This window comes from Lutra lutra, chromosome 18 (assembly GCF_902655055.1).
Source record: "Lutra lutra chromosome 18, mLutLut1.2, whole genome shotgun sequence".
Classification (NCBI taxonomy): Eukaryota; Metazoa; Chordata; class Mammalia; order Carnivora; family Mustelidae; genus Lutra; species Lutra lutra.
In genome coordinates, this window is record NC_062295.1 from 38,842,999 (window position 1) to 38,866,150 (window position 23,152).

Genomic DNA, 23,152 nt, shown 5'->3' on the forward strand with positions numbered 1-23,152 from the left:
CCCCGCCGTGTCTGCTCTGCCTGGGCGGGTGCCCGACACTCAGTTTGCATTGATTTGTCGGCTGCATGAGCAGCGAGTCCATGGCTGCCTCCAAGCCAGTGGTCGTGCCTTGTACAGGCTCAGGACTACATCCCTGTCTGCAGCAGGAAGAAAGATGGGCCGTGGCAGTCGGGTCTCCTCATTGAGATCATGCCCTTGCGTCTGTCCTGTCTGCCAGCTCCTTCCTTCCTTCTCCAATGGTGCTCCCTGGGGCCTGGCTGTGGAAGCCTTGGGGAGGTTTGGGGGCACGATGGGTGAGCCACAGTGTCCCCAGCCATGGGCCGGCAGGCTGGGTGTTCTTGGTGTTCTCCTCTCGGACCTGCTGTGGCAGATGGGGTGCTGAGTGTCCCTGCATCACCTCTGACCGGTGCGTGTTGTGGGCGCTCACTGCTTGCAGCTGCTCCCACGACCTGCTTCTCTTCTGAGTCTGGCCATGGGACCACGTGGCATGTCTGGCACTGCCACGACTGTCCTCTCTGTTGGCCAGGCTCCTTTTCTCCTCCAGAGATTTCAGAAAATTAGTGGAGCTTTTGTAATTACACCAGACCTTTATTTTTCTACACTATCTATTCAGACACTTTTGAACTTGGAACTGTAGTATCCGGTCTGGGCAATAGAGCTGAATGTCCACCACCACCCCGTTACCCCTGCTGGTACTGTTCGTTCAAACCCCCCTTGAGTGCACAGATTGGAAGGTGATGGGAGAGGCAGTGCCCACAGTGTGTCGGGGAACGTTCATGTCCTTGGCCCATGGTCCTGCATTGGCACGTGCTGGAGGCCAGGTCTGAAGCTGACCGTGTCCCATGTGATGCTTGGCCCCGGGGTACACACTGCATGCAGTTGTCCCGGTGTGGCTGGAGCCCCCACGCCGGCCTCCACTGCCTCAGAGGGAGAGCTGGGAGCCCTTGTGCCCGGGTACCTGGTCACCGCAGGGGCGTGGTCCCATGGCAGCGGCCCCGCTCACGGAGCAGAGCCATGCTCCCGCAGTCCCGACGAGTGCTGGCCCTTCCTTCTAAAGGTCATTTCTGTCTCAGTCAGTTGTTAAAGTTCAAGAGGAAATAAACTGCTTGGAGCTGGCATTTCTCAAGTGTCAGCTCTCCAGCCCCAGCCTTGCGCCGAGCAGGAAGTGGGGTTAATAAGTGAGCTGCTGTGTTGACACGGTGATGGGTGAGCAGATGCTTCTCTCATCTCAGCTTCACTAAAAAAAGTAAAAGAGAAACTAATGATTTTTTAAAATCTCATTTTCTCCTTTCATTTCTGTTGTTCAGCATGGGAAATGCTTTAGAGATGTTTATTAGTGGGGTGCCAGCCCTTAGAGAGCTTGTCCGCCACGGGCACCAGGATGTCATCCCCGGGGAGGGAGCGCTCCTCCCCGTGCGCCCCCACGCAGCCCCCGTGTCCTGCATCCCTGATGGGGGCTCCTCCCCAGGGTGGGGGGAGACAGCAGCCCTCCAGGAGGGGGTCAGCTTCAGCGTCTGCACACAGGGGCCGCACCTAACTGGGTATTGACTTGTGCTTTGGGTCGAGGATGGTGAAATCGATGGGGAAGCAGGCAGGCAGGATGGGTTTTATTAATCAGGCAGCACTGGTGGCTGGAAGGATGCTGCCGGAGCGCAGGTGCTGATTGCAGGCTGTGCCGAGAGAGGCCGCAGCTCCGCTCGCCGAACCACGGCGGTCTATCGATCCTTGGCCCGCTGGGTGCTTCCACCTCGGAGCTGCTGATGGGCCACGGGCCGACGCCAGAGAGAGATGTGGGGGATCTGCCGGCTCGTCTGCCACCCCCTATCCTGCCTCCGTGCCTCCTGCCCTCCCCTATCAACTTAGGAGAGGCTGGGTGGAATGCCCTCTAGGGCGGCTACACACCGTGTCCCCAGCTTCAGATGGAGTCATGGAGAAGGTGGGAGGACACCCATCTCCGCTCCTGCATGGAGCCCCAGTGCCCGTGCAGCACTTGGAGCTGCCCCGGACGGATCCCCAGCCACCGCTGCCACATGGGGCATGGTGGCCGTGGATTCACACTGGAGCTGCTCTGGTCCTGTGCAGACGAGATGGTCTGGGAGTCTTACAGGAAGGGATGGGAGTGAGTGAGCGGAGGGTGCCTTTGGGCATCATCTCTCTGAAGAGGAATGAACACTGCACATGCACGGCCCCGGGCCCTCCAGGCCAGCAGGCAGGCTCGTGGCCACCAGCAGGCTGGTGGGGAGCGCCTGGGGCGGGGTCTGTCTGCCTCCTGCCTCGTGCCTTTCTGAACCTTAAGTCCTGCACGTGTGGTAGAGGCAGGGACCGGTAACCGGGGTCTGCAGGGGGCCAGGTCATCAATGGCTTTTGCCCTTTTGGGCCACAGAATGTTGCATGAAGGCAGCCACAGATGCGACATGAACAGTGGTGGACGCTTAGCCGAGCACGGGTGAAAGAACAGGAACACGGCCCCTTTGGCTGGGCTCCCGCCCGGCCCTGCTGCCTATTGTTCCTAGTGTGACTTCCTGCGTTAGGACCAGGACTGTGCACAGACCCTCATCCCCTCAGCAGCTCCAGGGTGTGGCCATGGTGCCCGAGGAGGTGAGGGTCCGAGTGACTTCTGCCTCTGCCACATCCTGCCCTGCTGAGTCTAGGTGGCCTGGGGTGGGTGATGAGCTCATCCTTCTGTGTGCCTGGCACGCCCGCACTGGGGGACGCAGGGTCTCCCCATGCCTGTGATTCGGAGGCAGCCCCACCTGTGTGTTTGCAGGCTGGGGATGGCTTGGCTAGACCACATGATTCATCACAGTGGGACTGAATTGCAACCGCAAGGTGAATTCTCCTCACATCTCAATGGGGGGTGTATGGTGCAGACCCGGCCATCCGGCTGGAGATGCTGGGGCAGCAGGCTTGTCTGAGGTGGCACTGGGCCACCGGCTGGGGGCCTGGCGTGTGCCTTCTACCCCTACTCTGGGCAGGTTCTTCGAATCCTTCCTTCTCTGGTTTTGTTTCTGTTGTTTGGGTTTGCATTTTTATTTTTCAGAGAAATGTGTAATGACACTTGGATACATTGAGGACGGGAATTAGATGGCCTGTGTAAAGAGCGATGTGCCACCCGGCCTGGGCATAATGGGGCACCGGAATGGGGCTCGCTGCTCTCGCTGAGGTGGCCCCTCTGATGAGTGCTAGCAGGACCCACAGAGGAGGTGTCGCCTGCCTCTGTCCTCTTCTCCCTTCCCCCCGCACGTGGTTCTTGTTGTACCACAGTTAGCACGCGGCAAGACTGACAGAGCCTGTGGTTGCGCTGCTGTCCCTGAGACTTGCCCTCGCGGTGCCGGGCAAGGCTGGCCCCACAGTGGGAGGGCGCCCCCGTGCACGTGGGGCTCCGGGCTGGCCCGTTCCCTCGCCAGCAGGGCTGGGGGCTGTCTCCTGGGATTCCTTCGGGTTGGCAGGACCGGGCTGCTGGTGTCCTCTGTCTGCAAGCCCGTCTCATGGGGGTGGAGTAGCCGCCGTGCGGCCTTGTCCATGCTGGGAAAGGCCTCCTTGACAGACCCCAGGCTGAGATTTGCTCGTGTACTCTTGCCAAAGCACGCGCGGAACAGAAGGTGAAAGCAGAAGGTGAAAGCAGAAGTGAGCAGCCGGGGTCTCTACGGACGGCGGAACTTGGGCCGCCCCCAGCTATTCACCCCCCACCCCCCCGAGGGTGGGCCCAGGGCAGGGGACTTCATGGGTGCTCTGCTTTTTCCACATCGGCTCCTTAGATTCCCCGTCGCCTTCAGGCAGAGCAGGGCAGAGGTGAGTGGCTTCCTTCTTACTGGGGAAGAAATGGAAGGTTCAGGCTTGCTGGGAGCACCCAACCAGTTAGATGCTGAGCGGGCCCCCACTGGATCTCTCCAGCAGGGCAGTCCAGGGCTCTCTGGACGCCGCCGTCAGCGCCCCACCCTCCTGAGTGCCTCGGGATTGGCAGTGGGCTGTGTGGGGTGTAATGGCTTCCAGGCAGTGCACCCAGCCCCAGTGGCGGCCAGAGCCTCACTCGGCAGGGACCTGGGAGTAGAACCCTGCCCATGGCACAGGGTTGCCCCTGGGAGAGTGTTTCTGTGTCCCTGCCTTCCGGAGCTGCTGTGTGACCCCCTGCCACATTCTTAGGAACCTGGCTGGGCATGCGTTTCTTGTGGCCGCAGGATGTGTGTGCCATGCCGGGGATGCCGTCTCGTTGGACGGTTCTGCTGGGGCTCCTCACGAAGGCATTCCATTTCAGTATGTGTGTAGTGCTTGTCGCTGGTGGATCCCTCTCAAGCAGGCCAGGGCACACTGTCCTCAGCCTGGCCTTGAGCAGGGTCCTCCTGTGCCTCCCGCCCTCCCCTCCTCTTGGTCAAGTGTCCCCAAAACCTATCTGTGTCCCTCTGATGTCCACTCCCAGGAGCCCTTGCTGCTTCCTTGCTCGCTTGAGTCCCCCCAAGCTGGGCCGTTCCCATCCTTTCCTGAGGCCCGGACATCTGTTCTCCTCTTGTTGTTGGCTGGTCTGGGAGCCCTGAGCCATCAGTGAACTCCAGGGGCGGGACTGGGGGTGGAGCTTGCCGTCCTTCAGAACCGTAAGACGTGCCTTTGAAGGCTTCATGGTCAAACTCGGATGTAGGGTAATGAGTCCATTCCTCTTTGGCCTGGTGGAACACAGTCGGGGGCAGAGGTGTTAAGCGGATAAACACACGTGAATCTAGAAACTATGACGTGAGCACAAACAACAAAGATTTAGAGCAAGGTGCAGGAGGGAAGCTTGTGATCTGATGGGCGTCACCTCAAGTCTGTGAGATGGTCATGGGAAGTAGGAGACTGTTCCTGGCCGTGTGCCCACCGTGTGCCTTGACCTGGGTAACGGAGGCAGGAAGACTGGTAGGAGTGGGAGAGGGCTGAGGTGTGGGGCCTGTCAGCCCATTTAGTGTGTAATGTGTTGCTTGTCTGTGATCTGTTGAAAATGTGCCGATCCCTTTTACCCCCTGCCCCTCCATCCTGCTGCTATACCTTCCAGAAGGAAACCTGAAGTCCACAGGGAATCCATGTGGCATGGGACCCAGTGGCCAGCAGTGCAACCCCTCTGGCTAGAGGCTGATCCTCTCCAAGCAGTCCTCTCCCTGGGGATGGCTCTGACAGGCACTCCCTGTCACTGAGACCACATGAAGCCTGCATGGCCCCTTGATCCTAGAGGATAGCTGCTCTGCCCCCTTCTCTGCACCTGGGCCCCCAGTCTCTCCTCACCCAGGTGGTGGGGTCTCCCTGGCCTTTGCCCGCACACTGACCCCTCGAAGTGCTCTAGATTGGCTGGAGTTTGGCCTGTCCAGGGCTCTGTCCATCCTGCCTTGTCCCTTGGGTTCCCTCCGGCTGGGTGTCCTCCTGCCCTGTCTTTGGCCCCATGACATCCTGGCAGCCCCGAGCCATCCAGCTGCTGGTGACCCATGTCAGCCTCTAAGCCTGGTGGCAGCGTGGGTGTCCTGTGCCCAGGAGCAGCACCTGACCTACACACCAGTTACACCTCCCTGTGTTGGATCAGCTGGCTCTGACCTGCTGTCCACTCCTTGGCCCTTAGCCCTACCCTGTCCTTTCTGTGGCTTGCCCCTTCTTTCTACCAGACAAAGAGACTTCTAGAATGTTCAGCCTCTCAGCATTCCCTGCTGAGCCTTGATGGAGCCAAGAGCTTGGCAGCCTTCTTGTGGGTGCAGCTACTGCCAGGGCCTGTCGTGTCTGGGGCTGGACCTGTGTGTGTCGCTTTGTCCCGACTCAGCCTGGGAGCCTGAGTACCCTAGACAGAGAACAGGGTCACCTGCTTGATGGTGGTTTGGCCTGGACAGTGGCCCTGTGGGGTGCACAGGGCCTCGTGTGAGTGAGTGAACTGCTGGGGACCAGAATTTTCCTGTCTATTAAATTGAAGAAGTTAGTGGTTTGATCTACATTTCTGAGAGCCTGAAGGCAGATGCTTTAGGGATTTTGCAAAATCCCTAAATAAAATAAAATTTCGTTAATGCGAATAAAATTTGTTAATGTGAATAAAATTTGTTAATGTGAATAAAGTTTTGTTAATCTTTTGTTAGTTTTGCACAAAAGTGTACTTGGTAGAAATCAGGTCCATGTTGGAGACCCCGTGGCTGAGCTTGTGCTGTGCCGTTAACGCCCTTGGGCGGTGGTCTGCCGTGGTCAGCATAATCCCGCGCTATGTGTCTGAGTGCCTTGGATAAAGGTTTGCTTGGCTTGGAGTTGTTTTGGGTTCGAGTCTGGCAATGGCTGTTGGCATTCACCCATACTCCGTGTTTACTAGCCTGGCAGGACGAGGCCCGGGCCCCACACGAGGAGCAGAGCTCCACCAGGGGATGACTGCCCATCTTGCGACACTGCAGCGCCCTGTCCGGGTCCTTCCCAGAGGCGGTGGCCGGTCCTTGGGCTTTCTGCACACGCGGGGTGGTTGATGTTCTTCCTGGGAGGACACAGACAGCTGTGGGGGGCGGGGGGCGGGTCCAGAGGTCACACGGGACCAGAGCCTGCTTCTGCTGAGTCTCCAGGAAGGTCATTAAAATGTCTCCTGCTGCTTCAGAGTAAGCTGTGTCCTCTGTTCCCTGAAAGTGGGTGTTCTCCGGCCGGGACTTTGCCGAGGGCCGCAGTATGAAGATGGTTCTCCGAAGCTCAGACCTCGTCTCCTGCTGCAGACGCCCGCTCAAAAAGGCATTGATCGATAGGCATGCCGACTTCGCCTTCAAGCACTAAGCGCTTTGTTTTGGACTCCCAAAGGCTTGCGGAAATGCCAGTGACCCCAGAGTTCGGCTTACTCTTGGAACTAGCAGTTTAATGTTTTATGAGTTTTCTCTTCTTCGCTTCCCAAGAAAGGCTGAGGTTCACCGGAGAAGGCATCCCGGCGGGAAGAGTTGGCTATCCAGGCACTGGTGTCATGGGTCAGGGCCCTGGGCTCGGCACACATGTGGGGTCCCTTTCTGCCCCTTGGTATGTAGGGGAGAGGGCAGGGCCATCTGTCAGCCGGTAGTTTGAACAACTCTTTTGGGGCACTTTAGCCGGATTCATGGAAACGGAAAACCGTGCTCCTGTGGGAGGCTGGGCTTTCTTGGTTCCTGAGGGCCTCGCTGTTCCTCGCCCTCTGGCCTGTGAGGCCAGGATCCCTGCCGTGGGGCCGGCCCCCTGAGTGTGCCACCAGCCGTTCTCTGTCTCCTCAGAGTTCGTATACAGACGTGAGCCCCTCCTGGCTCCTTGTCCTCGGCCCGCGCTTTGCCTTCCTTTGCAGCCGGGTGGGCATCTAAACGGGGAGGGTGGTCTGCACTTCCTGTCTCCCACTTGCTCCTCTGCTCTCACACCCTTTGCCTTAAGCCCCCTCCTTGCCCACATTGGGGTCACCCTCCCCTGCTCCTTTCCCATGTGACAGAGCCATGCCCTGGATGTCCCCCCCCCCCCAGATGTCCCCTCATGTGCCAGTCATACCTGTGTGTTTGCCTCTCGACCGTCTTGTGCCCGTGGTGGTGGCTGAGTGGTGTGCACGGACCCTGTTTTGTGAGGGGGGGCCTGGGGGGAGGCTGTCCCAGCAGGGTCTTGTAGAGGTCTGACTCACTGGTCCAGCGGTGCCCATGGCCCCAGGAACCGACTGCTTCCTGGGGGCTGCTCTGTGACGTCATGGCTCTCGCTTTCCGTCTCGGCTGTGGCTTGACAGGTAGCAAGAAGGACCCTTCGTGTCATGTTCTTTTGGTTCACGTGAGCCATGCGGTTTCTGTGCCCCATCAGCCTGCAGCCCCATGAGGTCAGGCTTGTGTTTCTCATTCCCTAGGTTTGTGCAGGACCCACAGAGCTTGTCGCTGGGGCCTGTCGCCGCTGGGTGAATGGCTAAGTGCCTCTAGCTGCCGATGGCGCTGGGACCTGCCACAGAGCGTTCAGCGGCGTCCCTTGTGCTGCCCTCAGGGGGATTTTACCTTCCCTCTGGCTTTGGGACAGTTGAGCCCTGATCAAGTGTCAGGCCTCGGCAGGCCTGGGGACACAGGGCCAACAGCCCTGAGGATGGAGCTCATCCCACGGCTGCGGGCATGGTGCCTGTCCCGTGCCTGCCCTACAGGGTCACGTGTCGTCTGGTGTTACTCCTTCCCTTCCGGCTTTCCTGGAAAGCATCTCACCTCTGGGAGAAGCAGGTGTTCTTTCTAACTGGGCCCGAGGGCTTTGCTCACCTGAGCTCAGCCCCAGCACTCTGAAAGGCCCAGTCACCTTCCTGTCTGGGGCCGCCAGACACACGGGGGTGCTGCCTCTGAGTTGACACGCTTGTTCCTGTGACATGTCAGGACTGGGCTGGGCTCCAGTCAGACACCAGGGGGCTGAGGCCTGCTGGTGCTTTAAGGGCCTGCACGGTGAGCTGGCAGCCAGGAGACAAAGACACAGGCATCCTGTGCCCCCAGCTTGCCCCCCCCACCAGCTGCCACCTGCTCTTGGGGTGGTCTCCCGTCTGACTCCCACATGGCTATGAGGGCATTGTGTTGCCACTTTGTGGGACTACGGGGCTTGGCAGACTCCCCCAAGGCTTTCCCCACCGAGCTGGTGGTCAGGGCAGCTTCTGAGCGGCTCAGGTCGATGGCATGCTGGCTGTGTTCTCGCCTTGGCATGCTGGCTGTGTTCTCGCCTTGGCATGCACGAGTGAGGGAATGGGGCTGGTTGAATTCAGTAGCCCGTGTTGGAACATGGGTTCCAAGCCCTCATGAGCTGCTCACCTGAGTTCAGTGATTCTGGGGTCGACGTCACAGTGCTTGATTATCAGGTTGGCCCATGAAGAGTTTAGATGGAGTTAGAACTCAAAATAGCCTCTTCGTAGGCCTGTTTCAAGTGGCTCTGTGCGCCTGTTCTTAAGTGTCTGGTCGTGGAGCACCTGGAGGGGTGGGAGCGGTCGGTCAGGCGTGCGGCTGGGTCACACCTGGATGTGAGACTCTGGGATGGCCGAAGGGAGGTGAGAGTGAGGGGCCCGGTCCGTGGTCCACTCTCTCCTCTCTGCGTGTGTCCCCTTCACTTCTATATTGAAAAACAAAACTCTGTGCTCATGTGGGGAGAGAAGAAACGGGCATTATCTGTCGTCCCCGTAGATGAAGGATTTCTCCAAGTTGAGTGATCAAAGCTGAAAGGCTGCAGTCGGAGGCTGGGTGTGGCTGAGCCCGTAGGTGCCCTCCATGGCCCTCAGCCCGAGCCTGACGTGGTCCCGCCTCCCTGACGCTGCTCCTGTGAGCTCCCCGCAGCCCCCCATGGCACAGTCCAGATGTATGTTCTGCTTCCCCAGGGCTCTTGAGATGGTAAGGATTTCCTGTGGAAAGAGGCACCTTCCCCGCACAGAGAGGTTGGCTCCTTAGTGAGGGTCCTTTCCCAGGACGCCTCCCTTCCCAACCCCTCTCCACAGAGCTCGCTTCCTAGGGGGCTGCCCTGGTCATCGTCCCCTCCATCAGGCCCTGGGGACAGCCACCCCGGGTGTAGAATAGTGAGGCTGTGTAGTCTCGGGATTCGAGGACTCTTCTTCCCGTGCGTGCTGGGCACGTCAGAAGCAGAGGGCGCTCCCTGGCAGGACGGGGGCACTAAGGGCGTTTTGGGGGAAAGAGAAGCAAAGACCAGGCTCTGGAGGTGCTTTGTGGCTGTGTCAGGGGGGTGGGTGTTTGCCCATGGGCCGTCAGGACTGCGGGGTCCTGAACGGGGCCACCCGTGGTCTTCTGAAGGGTCGGTTCCGAGGGGGCTGGTCCAGGTGGGGCCCACAGAGAAGGTCGGTGTGCCGGGATCGTGGCCCGTCGTGAGCAGCCACCCGGGTGCCCCGGCCCCCCGGGGTGTCCTAGCCCCCCCTGCTGGCGGCCGGCCGGGCCGCGTGGGGAAACGGGCCCAGCTCGGGCAGAGGGGGCTCCCTCACCCCGACTGCTGCACATCTGGCTGCTGGGATCCGGATGGAAGTGCTTGCTGCTAATTTAGCTCATTCAGAAGTGCTTTCTCCCCGAGCGCTGTGGTGCCGACAATTTTCCCCATTGTGTGTAGGGTTGAGCTCCCCCTCCCCCCCGCCGCCTGCGTGTTCTGGGATCACCCTGGGTGTCTCTTTGAAATCCAGAAACTCCTGAAAAGCTCTAAGTAGCTATTCACCAGTGAGGAAATGGCAGCGTGCCGCTTGCACGTGCAGCTCTATTTTGGGACCAGCGTGACGAGCGTGTCCTGGTCCCGGGGGGCCCGTGGCTGGGGTGGTGTCCCGAGGGCCAGGTCTCACCGCTCTGCCCTCTCGCCTTTCTCACGCAGCGCCCGAGGGCTGGAGAAGGCCCGGCAGCAGCTCCAGGAGGAGGTCCGCCAGGTCAGCAGCCAGCTGCTGGAGGAGAGGAAGAAGCGGGAGACTCAGGAGGCCTTGGCACGGAGACTACAGAAGCGGGTCCTGCTGCTGACGAAGGTACGGGGTGTGGCGGGGCTTCCCGGGCTGGCCCTGCTCGGGAGGCCTGCTATCCCGGCCTGCAGCCACCAGCCTGTCCCTGCCATGTCTAGCTAGAGCACCTGGTCCCCAGACATGCATGGTTGTCAAGCTCGCTACCAAGGGAAGGGCACCGTTAACCACAGTGGTTTATGTGGTCTGACTGGTCAGGCTTGTGTGGAGCTGCCCGTGTTCTCCCACAGAAGAGCGTCCACTTCCCTGCATCTAAAGCAGAGAGTCATGGTGGCTTCCTCAAGCTGGCCTTTTATCCTGGGATGCTTGCGGGTTCTTGAATCCCAGCAAAGACTTCTGTAAACCCCGCTGGTTCCTTTGGGACTCAGAGGGCCCAGGTGTGGGACCCGTTCTGGAAGGCCATCCCGCCACCCAGTGCTCCGGTGAGGGGCAGGGCTGGGGCTGTGCTGACCCAGTCCTCAGGCAGGGTCTACCTTGCCCTAGGCTGTGGGCGAGGGCAGCCTTCCCTTCTTTCCCCTGAAGCACAGGGTAAGTGGGGGCTGGCCTGTGGCCCGTGGTTTGGAAGGGGAATGGTCTCTGGGGCCAGATGCCCTGGGCTGAATGTTCTTGTTCCCAGCCTTATGGGTGGGGAGACAGGGCTCTCTCTAATCCTCCTGTGCCTGATAAGCTTCTGATGTCTAGCTGGACAGAGTCTGCAGGCAGCGTGTTACTTAAACATTCCCTTGGTTGTTGAAGTTTCAGGAGACGGGGGCAAGAGAGCCTGAATCTGGCCCTAGACATTCTCCGCACGGATGTGGGCTGTCCAGCCTGTTGGCCAAAGACACCTTCCAGCTGCCCCAAACCCCACACTGTGTGGGCCTTGTAGGCCATGCCAGGGAGTGACAGTCTACCTGGGGGACACCAGGAGTTATGCCTCATGCTCTCAGCCTCTGGGACCTCCTGCTTATGAAGCTTGGAGGGGACAGTCCTATTTCAGCTACAAAAAGCCTGCCATTTATTGGCTTCTCCAGCACATTCCTTGTCATGCCATGTTGTCACTCAGAGCCTTGGCATTACTCAGGGCCCTGGGTCCAGGGGCTTCCCAGGTCATGCTCGGCCAACCTTTGCATAAAGGTCCCTGGTGCTGCCCCCAACATCCTGGCTCTGCGCGTGGTCTCTGCGGGAGAGTTATTCAGTGTCCCCTCATGCGCCATGTCCAGGATCTTGGCAGCCTTCTGGCAAAGGCGAGGACACGGTCCTTAGGCCTGGGTGCTCATGGTGGGTGATGGTCAGGGTTATGGAGCCGCCTCCTGGTGCTGCCACTTATTTTTCCCTTCCTTCCCCAGCGCGTACTGTGTGCCACCAGCTCATCTCTGCGCGTGGCGGGGTCATGGCCCTTCCAGCACTTACAGTCTCACGGGACAGGAAACGGTGACACACGTTTGCTAATTGTGATGGAAGTTTTCCTTTTTTTACATTTTTGTTTTAGAGAGGAAGAGTGTGCTTGCACACGGCGGGTGGGCGGTGAGGCAGGGGGAGAGAAGCTCCCAAGCAGACTCCCAGCTGGGCATGGAGTCCGACACGAGGCTCTCTCTCATGACCCTGAGATCGTGACCTGAGTTGAGATCGAGCCGACCGCCCAACCGACTGAGCCCCACACTCATGCCCCGTGTGGTGGAAGTTGTTGGAGCTGAAGCTGTGGTGGAGCTGGGGCCAGAGAGTCAGTTTGTGAGAGTCGTGTGTAGGATTTGGGGGCATGGGCATGAAGGGGCAGCCCAGGCTGCCGGCGTCGGTCCAGACCGTGGAGGGCAGAGGGAACCAGAGGTGGATGGCATGCCTGCCCGGAGGGCGCGTCCACGGCTCAGACGGAGGGGCTGCATGTGGCTGGGGTGAGGGACGCCTGGACATGATGTTCTGTATGTGGGAGCGAGGCCAGGCTGCAGTCCCCAGCGTGGGAAGCTCCCTTGGAGAATGTGCTCAGTCCGTCCGGGTCCCCGTTTTGCCATCCACAGAGCAAGCAGGGCCGTGGTGTGCTGAAGCAGCCTCATGGGCCAGCCCGACTGGCTGCTGTGTGGACAGTGCTCGTGAGGCATGTGAAAACCACGAAGGAGGAAATGGGTTGGAGGGCTCTCAGGAATGGAAACCTGGGACCATTGCGCCATCCGGCAAGCCCACTCTGGGTGTTTCCTCGTGGGCAGCGGAGCCAGTGTGTGGAACAGATGTGTGCTCCCCTGCGTTCACAGCAGCCCAGGTGCCCGGCCGCAGGGGAGCTGGCAGAGAAGACGCGGCATCGGCGCACAACGGAATATCGCTTCACTGTGAAAAAGAAGGAAGTCCTGCCATTTGTGACAACGTGGGGGGCACCTGGAGGGAATTGTGCCAAGTGAAATAAGTCAGAGAAGCACAAATACTGCATGATTTCACACTGGGATCTGAACACGCTGAATTCATGGATACCGGGAACAGATCGGTGGTTGTCAGGCCAGGGGCTGCGGTGGGCATGGTCAGAAGCAACCGACTTCACTTGTAGGATACATCATAGAAGGAAAAATACAAGCCACAGATACAGGGCGTGCCCCCTGCTCATGGGGGATGCAGCTCCCCTCCCAGCCCCCAAGTGTGTGGCAGCCTAAGAGCTACAGGTCTGCTTGGAAGGGGGGCCACAGGGTGCTGTGGCTGGTCGGGAGTCTTCGTGGGGATCCCGGGACCGCTTGTGCGTGGGCATGCGGTGCTCCATCTCCAGGGCTGTCTGTCCAGCCTCATGGGAGCTCTCACGGCTGGATCTGTAGGAGGCCCTGGGTTTCTGGGGCTGTCCTCCCTGCGAGGTCTGTCCTCCCTGCGAAGTCTGTCCTGGTTAGCATCCAGATGGGGACAGCACCCTGCCTACCCCGGTGGCCGCTCTTCTCCTGGGGCGCAGTGATAAGGTCTTGTTTGCTTTCAAACAACTACTGCTTTTGTGTTTAATAAACTTCATTTTCTAGAACAGTTTGCGATTGATAGAAAAAAGGTAAGGCTAGCTCAGAGAGTCCTCACGCGGTCCGCTGCCCTCCATCTCCCCCGTACTGACCCCTCACGTCAGTGTGGCGGGGTCATTACTGGTCACGAACCAGGCCTGACCAGCATCACTAACTGACGTCCACGCTTTCCTCCTGTTCCCTTAGCTAACGCTCCGCCCTTGCTCTGTCCTGGGATCCTGGCAGGACTGAGCAGTCACTTCTTCTTGGCTCCTCAGGCTGTAACGGTTAGCCCTGTTGATGACTTTTCGTATTCCGAGCTTTTTGTTTTGAGATAGTTACACATCACAGGAAGGCAAGGATAGCACAGAGGTTTCCTCACACCCTGTACCACTTCCTCGCTGCTTCCTTTCTATGTCATCACGGTTCCACGAGCTGATACGGGCACACACTTGTGTACATCTGTCTTCTTATCATGTGTGGTTTGGCATCGCCGCCGCTGGCAAGGTGCTGCATGGCCTCACGCATGCCCAGTCACACCCACTTCACCTGCCCCACAATGGCCTGGGCACAGCAACCACTCATCCATCCTCTGTCCCTAAAGTTTATCCTTTCAACAGCATGGTAACCATGGAATCGTCTGGCATGTGGCCATTGGGAGACTGGCTTTTCCACTCTGTGGATCTCCCCGATCTGCCCAGTTTGTGCCTGTGTCAGTGTGTGGTCCCTTTTTGCTGCTGAGCAGGACTCCATGAAGCGGGCACGCTACAGACGTATGCCCGGGTGTCACATGGTGTTTTCATGGCTTCCAGGTTTTGTTGTTACAAAGGCCCCAACTCACAACAATGCCCAGGTTTTGGGTGGCTGTGAGTTTTTGTTCCTCTGGCTGCGACTATGGAGCCCGGCATCAGCGGCCCCTGGGAGCTGGGGACAGGTAGTTCCATACCATCCTGGAGGTGGTAGCCCAGTGGCATTTCTGGGGCGGCAGCTCCGAGCTGTTGTCCAGGTGTGGGGACGTGGGCCAGCATGGTTCTTCCATATGCCAAGCCTGCATTTGCTGGTTTTCTCTTGCTGCGGTGGTGCTATGGCCGTGGGTGGCAGTGGACATGGCACGAGGGTGCTATCTCACAGTTCTGGGCGGGCCTGGCTGCTTCCTAGGACCTAGGGACCCAGGTCCTAGCAGACCGCATTGGGTGGCAGCCCCAGCCTTGGGGGGTGCTGGTGCAGAGGCTGTTGGGGAGAGTTTGCACCAGGTTGGCTGGGCCTGTTGTAGAGTTCAGTTCTGTGGTTGCAGGACCACAGGGGTCCCATCCTTGCTGGCTGTCCTTGCTGCTGCTGTCTGCTCACGTTTTTTCTCACACTTTCCCTGAGGCCCCTGAGGCCCCAGGGGGTCGAGGCCACGCTGCATATCTCTGTGGCTTCCTTTTTTGCCCACACCAGCAAAACTCTTTGCTTCTCCCAGCTTTTGTGGCTTGGTCTGGGGCCAAGGCAGCCTAATCCTTGGTTTCAGGGTCTCTGAACTTAGTTCCATCTGCAGAAATGTCCCCATCTTGCCAGGTGACCATGGCACATCGTGGCCTACCACCTGCGCAGTTACAGATGGGTTATGCTGTGGACGCCAAGGCTTGGAGACTTAGGTGCCTACAAGGCCGGTGGGGAGCACAGATGTGGGGAGTGGTCCTGTGCAATGGGATAGGGTGGACCGGAAGACGGGGTGGGTGTGCCACTCAGAAGGGGCAGCCCCTCCCGGCCCCAGCTGCCGTGTGCCGCAGGAATCGCCCAATTCTGGGAGAAGTCAGCACCCCTTCTATGAAGTATCCCACTCACAGATTTCCCATGGGTCAAGCAGGTGTGCTCATTGTGTGTGTTGAAGGTGACCGGAAGGGATTCGAGAGCAGAGAAGCAGTTGCTGCACACAGGGCGTGTGGGTCCAGTGTTCATGCTAAGTGAGTCCCTCTGGAAAGATCTGCCCGTTGGCCATGAGCAGGTATGGGAAGAACCTTCCTGTCCTCCTAGTAGCCATGCTGCTGTCCTCCATATCCTCGGATCACCACACCAGGGGGGCCAGCGGCTGCGAGCCCTCTCTGTTGGCCGAGATCACTTGGGTTCTAGCAGTTAGAATCCCTGTGGGAGAGCCTCGTCAAACCAGCGCCTCACAACTGGGGCTGGCAGCTGTGACCCCCACCTGTGGACCCCGTGGCCCTCTGTGCCCAGACTGTGCCCCCACCTTTGTGAGGTTTTAGCCTGGCTGTCTTCTTGGGCATTTTCTGTCCTGCAAGGTGACTGTCCAGGTCCCAATGCAGGAAATTTCCATTTTCTCTGTCTCAGCAGGTTGGAACCCAATGGCCCTTCCTGGCCTCATTCCGTCCTCGCTCTGACCCCTGGTGCTCATGGGCCTTGCTGAGTTCGGGAAAGAGTGGATATTGATTGCCTGGCACTGACTGATGGCTTAGACTGACTGTTGCTTGAAGGCACGTTCCCGATGGGTCAATAGCAATCTCCCATATAGCCCTGGGTCCGGCTTGCAGGGTCCCGTCTGGCCAGCCAGGGGGATGATGAAGCCGTTCATCAGGCCTGTCTGTGTGGGCGGGGGTGCGGCCGGCCTGCTGCGTGCCAGGGGCATGCCCACTGTGTGGCCATGATCACAGTGACCCTGTGGGCTTGTGGCATGTCTGTCCCACCCCAGCCAGGCCTGCTTCTGTTCAGGTGCGTCCTCCTCAGGGTGCCTCCGTGGTATCCGTTCTCAGGCCTGAGGGCATGGGGTTGTTGGTCTTCCCCTGTCCTTGCTGAGGAGAGACCACCGCCCCCCCCCCCGCCCTCCCCTGCCTGCCTCCCCCCTGGGCAGGGTGGTGTGTGTGCCCACTGCTGCCGCCGCAGCTCAGCGCCAGGCCGACTACAGGCCTGCCGGCTGGGCTCTGTGCACCAGGGTCCCGTTGCGGGCCCTGTTTATGTGCTTGACATTTCCGCTTACAGTGCTTGGAGCGTGTGGCTTTATTTTGAGACCTTATTAAGCGGCTCCAGTCTCAGGGTTTAATTGTTACTGATAGCTGAGAGCGTAATCACCTTGGTAAAATACCATGACTATTTTAAGCAATTGAAAATTGGCTTCCAGAACTGGGTGAGCACAAACCATTTTCCTATTTGAAATGAGCTATTTCCAGTGTGCCCCTAATATTCCACAATATGGTTATAGAATTTTGTTATTTATAGAACCTCAGCCGTAAAAGCTAACTTTTTAGCAAGAAATTTAAAAAACAAATGAAAGCAGACACTTCCCTTAACTCTTTTATCTATATCCTAACTGTTTCCGAATTCCAGATTGCACTGGTTTCTGAGAGGAGGATGCAGGCCCTGGGTGTCTTACCACCCTGGGGATCAGAGTGCGTGGTTTGGTAGTGATGATGTCCCACCCTTGAAAGATTCCCTGAGTGGGGGGTGGCCCTGGTGGTGGTGGTGGTGGGAGGGGTGGGTAGAGGTCCTGGTTGGGGAGCAGACAGGTGGTCGGAGGTCCTCCTAGGGGCTTCCTTTGTGTTAGGCATGCCAGGGTGTGGTGCTGGCTGGCAGATGTCCACCATGTGGGCTCAGCGTCACCGGGGCTGCAGGCTGTTTTGTGGACACCCGCCCTATGGGCGCCCCGGGACTGTGCCAGAATGTTGTGACTCTGGCTTCGGTCAAGTTCTGGTGGGCTGAGGGGGTGCCCCACTGTTGTTTGGGTCTGCTGGTGCTCAGCAAGTTGGGCCCTCCCCGTGTGGGGGTTTAGAGCTATATGCCCTTCTCTCATGGAGTTCTCTCCATATTCTGACCACGACTCTCTCGTGGGAGATGCATACTGCCACATCTCCCATCTGTGGCTTGCTGCTTCTCTCTTAATTGTGTCTGTTGATGAGTAACGGCTCTTAATGTTAGCGCAGACCAGCTTACGGATTCTGTTACCTTTGTGTGAGCATCTCCTGAGACTTGGTGACCTCAATCACCACAGTTGTGGCTCCCAAAGTCATGGAGATGGTTAGCTGTTCTTTTCTGACTGCTTTATTGTCTCACCTTTTACGGATTGACGTTTGGGTGTGACAGGCCGTGGGTGTCAGGATCTTTTCCCCCCAAGGTGGTAACTGGATTTACCCCGGTGATCATCTTGCCACATATGCAAACACTGAATCGTTATATTGTATGCCAAAAAGTAATGCTATGTGTCGGTTATACCTCACTTAAAATTCTCAGAAAGATTATTTTTTCTCTGTTGAACATGCACTTGGCACAGCACCATCTGTTGAGAGACCAGCCCTTTCCCATGGAGTGTCCCGGGGCCTTTGCCACCCGCAAGGGGTGTTCGTGGACGGTCCAGCTTCTGGATTCTCTGTTTGGTTCCGTTTCCTCTCTCTGTCTGTCTTTTTACCCTGCCACCTTGTCTTCAGTAGTACAGCTTTATGACATGTCCGTACCTGGTAGTCAGCCTTCACATTAGTTCTTCTCTAAGATTCTCTGGCTCATTCTGGTCCTTGCGTATCCTTATGTACATCAGAATCCGTTTGTCCATTTACGTGAAAAACTCTGCTGGAATATGGTAAGGATTACAGTGAATTTGTAAATCAGTTTGGGAAGACATGACATCTGCATGTTGTCTTCTGAACAAGAATATCCCATGTTACATGCATTTTATTAGACACTTTCCTGAGCATTTTCTGTTCCCAGTGCAGTTTTAATGACCTCTCTGAGGACTCTGACCTCGTATGTGTTACTGGTGTGCTGAGATGCACTTGGGTTTTGGCTGCTGCCCTGTGCATAGCAGTCGTGCTGAACTTGCTCCTTGGAAAGCAGCTCTGGCAGAGGTGAGCCTGGCCTCTTCCTCTCCAGCCCTCGTGCCTTTCGTTTCCTTGTTTTCTTTCCCCTCTTATTGCTGGGACCACCTGTCGACTGCCTCGCGGAAGTGATGTGGGCTCTGTCCTTGTGTGCAGATCAGGGAGCTTCGGTACCTCGCCGCCAACGGTGACACGTGCTGTTTGTTTCTGGTGGATACTGTTTATTGGATTAATGGAATTCCATTTTTTTTTTTTTTAAGATTTTTAAGTAATCCCTGTGCCCAGAGTGGGGCTTGAGCTCCCAACCCAAAATGAAGGGCTGCACACACCACCTACTCAGCCAGTTGGGTCCCCCATTTGTTATTTTCTAAAATGCCTACCCCATCAATTTTTTTTTAAGATTTTATTTATTTATTTGACAGAGATCACAAGTAGGCAGAGAGGCAGGCAGAGAGAGAAGGAGGAAGCAGGCTCTCTGCTGAGGGGCTTGATCCCAGGATGTTGGGATCATGATCTGAGCCGAAGGTAGAGGCTTAACCAGCTGAGCCACCCAGGTGCCCCTACCCCATCAATTTTGATGTGGGTTATTTTTCTTATTGTTCTGTTTCGAGTATTTTCTCATACTGTCTCTGTAAGAGCCTGTAAGAGCCGGCCTTCACACAAGGTTCCTGTGCTCAGGACCACAGTGCAGACAGATGGGGTGCTGCAAAGGGATGGAGGGGACCCATACTCCCACTCCTGCTCGTTTGCTGTCTTGTCCACAGACCCTGCTGGAGTGAGCTCTGCGTGCTGGCCTCTGTGCTGGGCACTTCTGGGGCACAGTGACTGCATAGACCTGTGCTCCAAACCCAGGTGTGCCTCCCTCTAGGGGACAGAGCAGATTGGTGAGAGCCTGGGAGCACTGCTGTGGTGACTTTGCTGAGCTCTGGAGTCTGCTAGGGGCGAGGCCCCAGGTGACCCTCTGGTGCTGGGGCCTGGTCACTAGGTTTGGGTTTCTGTGTTTGTTTGAATGACTGTAGATCCATTGGAAGTTGTGAAGATGGTGGGACAGGTCCCCCATAGCTTTCCTGCAGCTTCTGTCCTAGAAACGTCTCCCATGATTGTAGTGCAGAATCAAAGCTGGGCATCTGGTGTCTGCTTTGTGTGCATGCGTGCGTGTGTGCACGTGTGTGTGCGCATGCATGTGTGGCAGTGGGGGCCGGTTCTTTGTCGTGCTAGCACATGTGTAGCTGCACGAAAGCTCTACCACTGTGAAGACCTTTCGCGTGCTGCCCCGAAAGCACACCTGCCCGGTTGTCCCCTGCTGTGTTTGCCGTCTCTACTAATAGGGCATTTCAACAATACTCTATAAATGGAATAGTTACAGTATGGACATTAAAGTTTTGTGTTTTTAGATTCATAGGCTGTTTTTTAGAGCTGTTTTACGTTTATAGACACATTATGGGACAAATACCGACTGCCGGGTTCCTGCTTGCCCTGCCTCAGCAGTAGCTCTCCTGCGAGCCCCCTGCTTCGGAGCTTGGTCTGGTACAATCCACACAGCGTTATTGCCCCACGGTTGTTAACGGAAGCCTGTCCTTCCTCGAGGCTGGCCCTTGGTGTGCGTTGTGCAGCTGGAAGGATTCATGATGGCCCGTGTGCACCGCTGCGGTGTCAGCTCCCAGAATGCGGTCACTGCCCTCAGATCCCTGTCCCCATGTGACCCCCAGACCTGGGAAGCCACTGATGTTTCCCTGTTCCGTGGTTGTGCCCCTCCCAGGCATCATATGTTTGGAGTGCCCCAGCGTGTAGCTTTTCCAGTCAGGCTGCCCTGGTTCCACCATGTCTTCGCATGGCCTGATGGCTTGTTCCTCTTCAGCGCTGGACAGAACAGTTCACCTGCACACTCACTGAGCAAGGGGCATCTTGGTGCCTCCAGGCCTTGGCAGTTTGAAGGAGCATACCATACATGCCTGTATGCAGGTTTTCCTGCGATGCACATTTCCACTTAAGTGTCTGGATCACACGAGAAGAGTGTGTTCCGCATCAAATGCTTTTATAAATTTTTTTTTTTAAGATTTATTTATTTATTTGACAGACAGAAATCACAAGGAGGCAGAGAGGCAGGCAGAGAGAGAGGAGGAAGCAGGCTCCCCGCGGAGCAGAGAGCCCGATGTGGGGCTCGATCCCAGGACCCTGGGATCATGACCTGAGCCGAAGGCAGAGGCTTTAACCCACTGAGCCACCCAGGCGCCCCCGCATCAAATGCTTTTAGCACCAACACTTCCTCGAGGAAGCTGTGTCTCTTCCCTATTTTTCCCTATTTGTAGAAGCTCTGTGGGGTGGGGCCGTTTGTTCCTGATGGGCCCATGGGACACAGAGCTGGGGAAGGAGGGCCCTGGAGGCTGGAGCCTCGCGGGTAGGGTCTGGCTCCCCGCCCCCAGCCTCCCTCCCGGGACAGGTCTTGAGTCATTTCACCGCCTGTAACTGTGTAACTGGGTGCACATAAGACTTCAGGGCACTTGGTTGCTTCTCCCGGGTGAGTGAGGGTACCAGAGTTGGCATCGATGGGGACTAGGCTCATGAGGGAAGGAGGCCGGGCTGGGGAGCAGACTCGGATGGTGAGCCTCCAGCCTTTGCTCCAGCCGCCCTGGCCCGGGCCACAGGCTCCTCCGTCCTGGTGCCTGAGCCCAGGCAGGTTGTGCACAGCTTGACATCCCAGCCTCTTACCTCCATTTCTCTCCCAAAAGAACTGAAACGGCGGCTGCTTCTGATCCAAGTCTTCATCTTCTTCCCGTGTCCTTCTTCAGAGCCCACAAGTTTCCTAGTCTTATTAAAAGGATTGCTCTCATACGCCTTCCTTTTTAATGCTGAAAATTCCTGGGCTTAGGTAGCACAGAAGGAAAGGCGGAAAGCACCCAGTACCTTCCCTGTCTCCTGAGAAGCAGCTGGCTGTCAACAGGGCCTGGCTTGGGTCTGTCCCTGGTGCTCTCTCTACCCCCTCCCCATTGCGGTGACTTTGATCGCTCTGCACCCTGCCCCCCTCTGAAGCCGACCCCCACCCCAGCTTCATTCCGCATGGCAATCTATGCTTTGCGCAGAGATGGTGAGCGCAGGTTCTCCTGACCATGTGTTTACGTCTGCAGCTATCTAGGGAGCTGTGGAGATGGGCCGGGATGTACCTGGTGTGTGCAGAGGGGTAGTGCCTCTGGGCAGTCTGTTTTCAGTCCTCTGTCTGGGGGCATTCCAGCTGTCCTTACTGGATGGAAGCTGCTGTGGGGGTTGCAGCTGGTTCTGAGTAGTAACGGTCACTAAGCCACAGCATGTCTGCACTGTCCTGCTCTGGGACCTGCATTGTCAGGGTTTCCCATCCACACACATGCCCTTAGGGATGTCTTGGGGCCTGCTGACCTGGCACGTGGTTTTGGGGGCCTTGCCACGGTGTGCCAAGCAGAATTTGACCAGAGCCCTCTGTCCCTGTGACTTGAGATGATGAGGCTGAGGAGCTCGACCTTGACCAGGTAGGGGCTATTCTGCCCACCTCGAGACCCACCCTTCCTGGGGTACCCTGGCCTTCTCTGCTGTCCCCAGTCTCTCTGTCTTGATGCCCAGCCTGTCCTCTTCAGGCAAGACTTGAGTAGCTCCCACCGGATCCTTTGGAGCTCTGGGCCTTTGGTGTAGCTGGATTTTGCACGGTCGTGGGTAGTTTCTCCATAGGCAGAGAGGAGTGCTGTCGACACTCGGGCTGATGTTACAGACACACTCTGTGGCTGGCAGGAGCCTGAGTGTGCCCCTCGTCAAACCCATCTCCTCCATGCTAGGGACGAGAGTACTGCAGATCAGAGAGGTTAGTAGTCCTGCAGACTCTGCACTGTCACTCTGTAGGGCGTGAGTCAGTCCTTTACGGCTAGCTCCTTCGTGTGCCTACGGATCAGGTGGAACTTGGGGCATGTGGAGTTGAGTAAGTGGCCCTGGCAGGGCCCAAGACCCGGCCTGTCTGCCTGGCTCCCAGGCACTACCTGGGCTGCGGGTCGGTGGACAGTGTTGAATGCAGAGTCCAGTCTTTCAGAGCCAGTGTAAGGGGACCTGTGCTGGACTGGGCCCAGGGGTGTGCCACAGTGGAGACCTCGCACACAACGGTGACATGTTTCTATCTGCATGGGTGCCCAGTGCTGACTGCTGGTCTTTGGTGATGCTGATGAGGTCTCTGCAGATGTCTGCAGGCCCCCCATGGTCCACATCCTTTCCTGGTCCTTGTCATACCCTGCTCTCCTCCAGCGACCATGGTCATGTCCTTTCTGCATCCCCTCCACCTCCCAGAGGAACATCCCTCTTGCTGTGTTTATTTGTTCCATTTGCCTCTGGGTGCCTGTCCTCCTGTCCCCACACCTGCTGTCCTGGGAGGTTCTGCGCTGCACTTCCTCATTCTCCTGCTTCCGTCCTGGAGGCCACCTAGCTACTGGGGAATGGCAGGAGCTGGGCTCGGAACGCGGCAGCAGTCTGCGAGGTGGAGTGGGGGGGGCTCTGCTGTGAGTTGGGGTCTCAGTCCCTGCCCCGGCTGTGGGGCAGGTCCGGGCAGTGATTCACACCCTTTAAATTCAGGCTCGGATTCAGACCTTGCTTCTTTCTTCCTTCATATCACTTTTGCGTGATCCTTGAGAAAAGCCTGGAAGAGGGTAGTGTACGTCACCCAGCCCGTGGTTTCTAATTTAGCATTTGTCCTGCTTAACGCGGCAGTCCTCCTTCCAAGGCTAGGCAGGCTCCTCTCGGATCCTGCATCGGATCTTCAAATTTTAATTTTTAGGTGTTGATATATTGTCCCTTCGGGTTACCTTTCCAGGCTGACATTTCTCTTACATCCACTGAGGTAAAAAAAGATGCATGTGTTTTGTTATGGGAGCACGCCATTTGCAGACTTGTCACCCCTGTCACCGTGTTACCCACCGAGGAGGCAGCTGGAACCGGGTCAAGGCTGCAAAAACAGTCTTAGAGAGAAGAGCAGTTTTAGGAAATATAATGAAATCAAAACA

At 57.3% G+C, this 23,152-nt stretch overlaps 1 protein-coding gene across 3 annotated transcripts in view; it reads left to right on the forward strand.

Moving 5' to 3' along the window:
* The window catches only part of MAD1L1 (mitotic arrest deficient 1 like 1), a 316,809-nt gene that overhangs the window by 115,461 nt on the left and 178,196 nt on the right, over positions 1 to 23,152 (forward strand). For all 3 annotated transcript variants that reach the window (XM_047713391.1, XM_047713392.1, XM_047713393.1), the window contains one exon: positions 10,279 to 10,423. In XM_047713391.1, the coding sequence (XP_047569347.1) occupies positions 10,279 to 10,423 (145 nt within the window). The remainder of the gene's footprint in view (positions 1 to 10,278; positions 10,424 to 23,152) is intronic.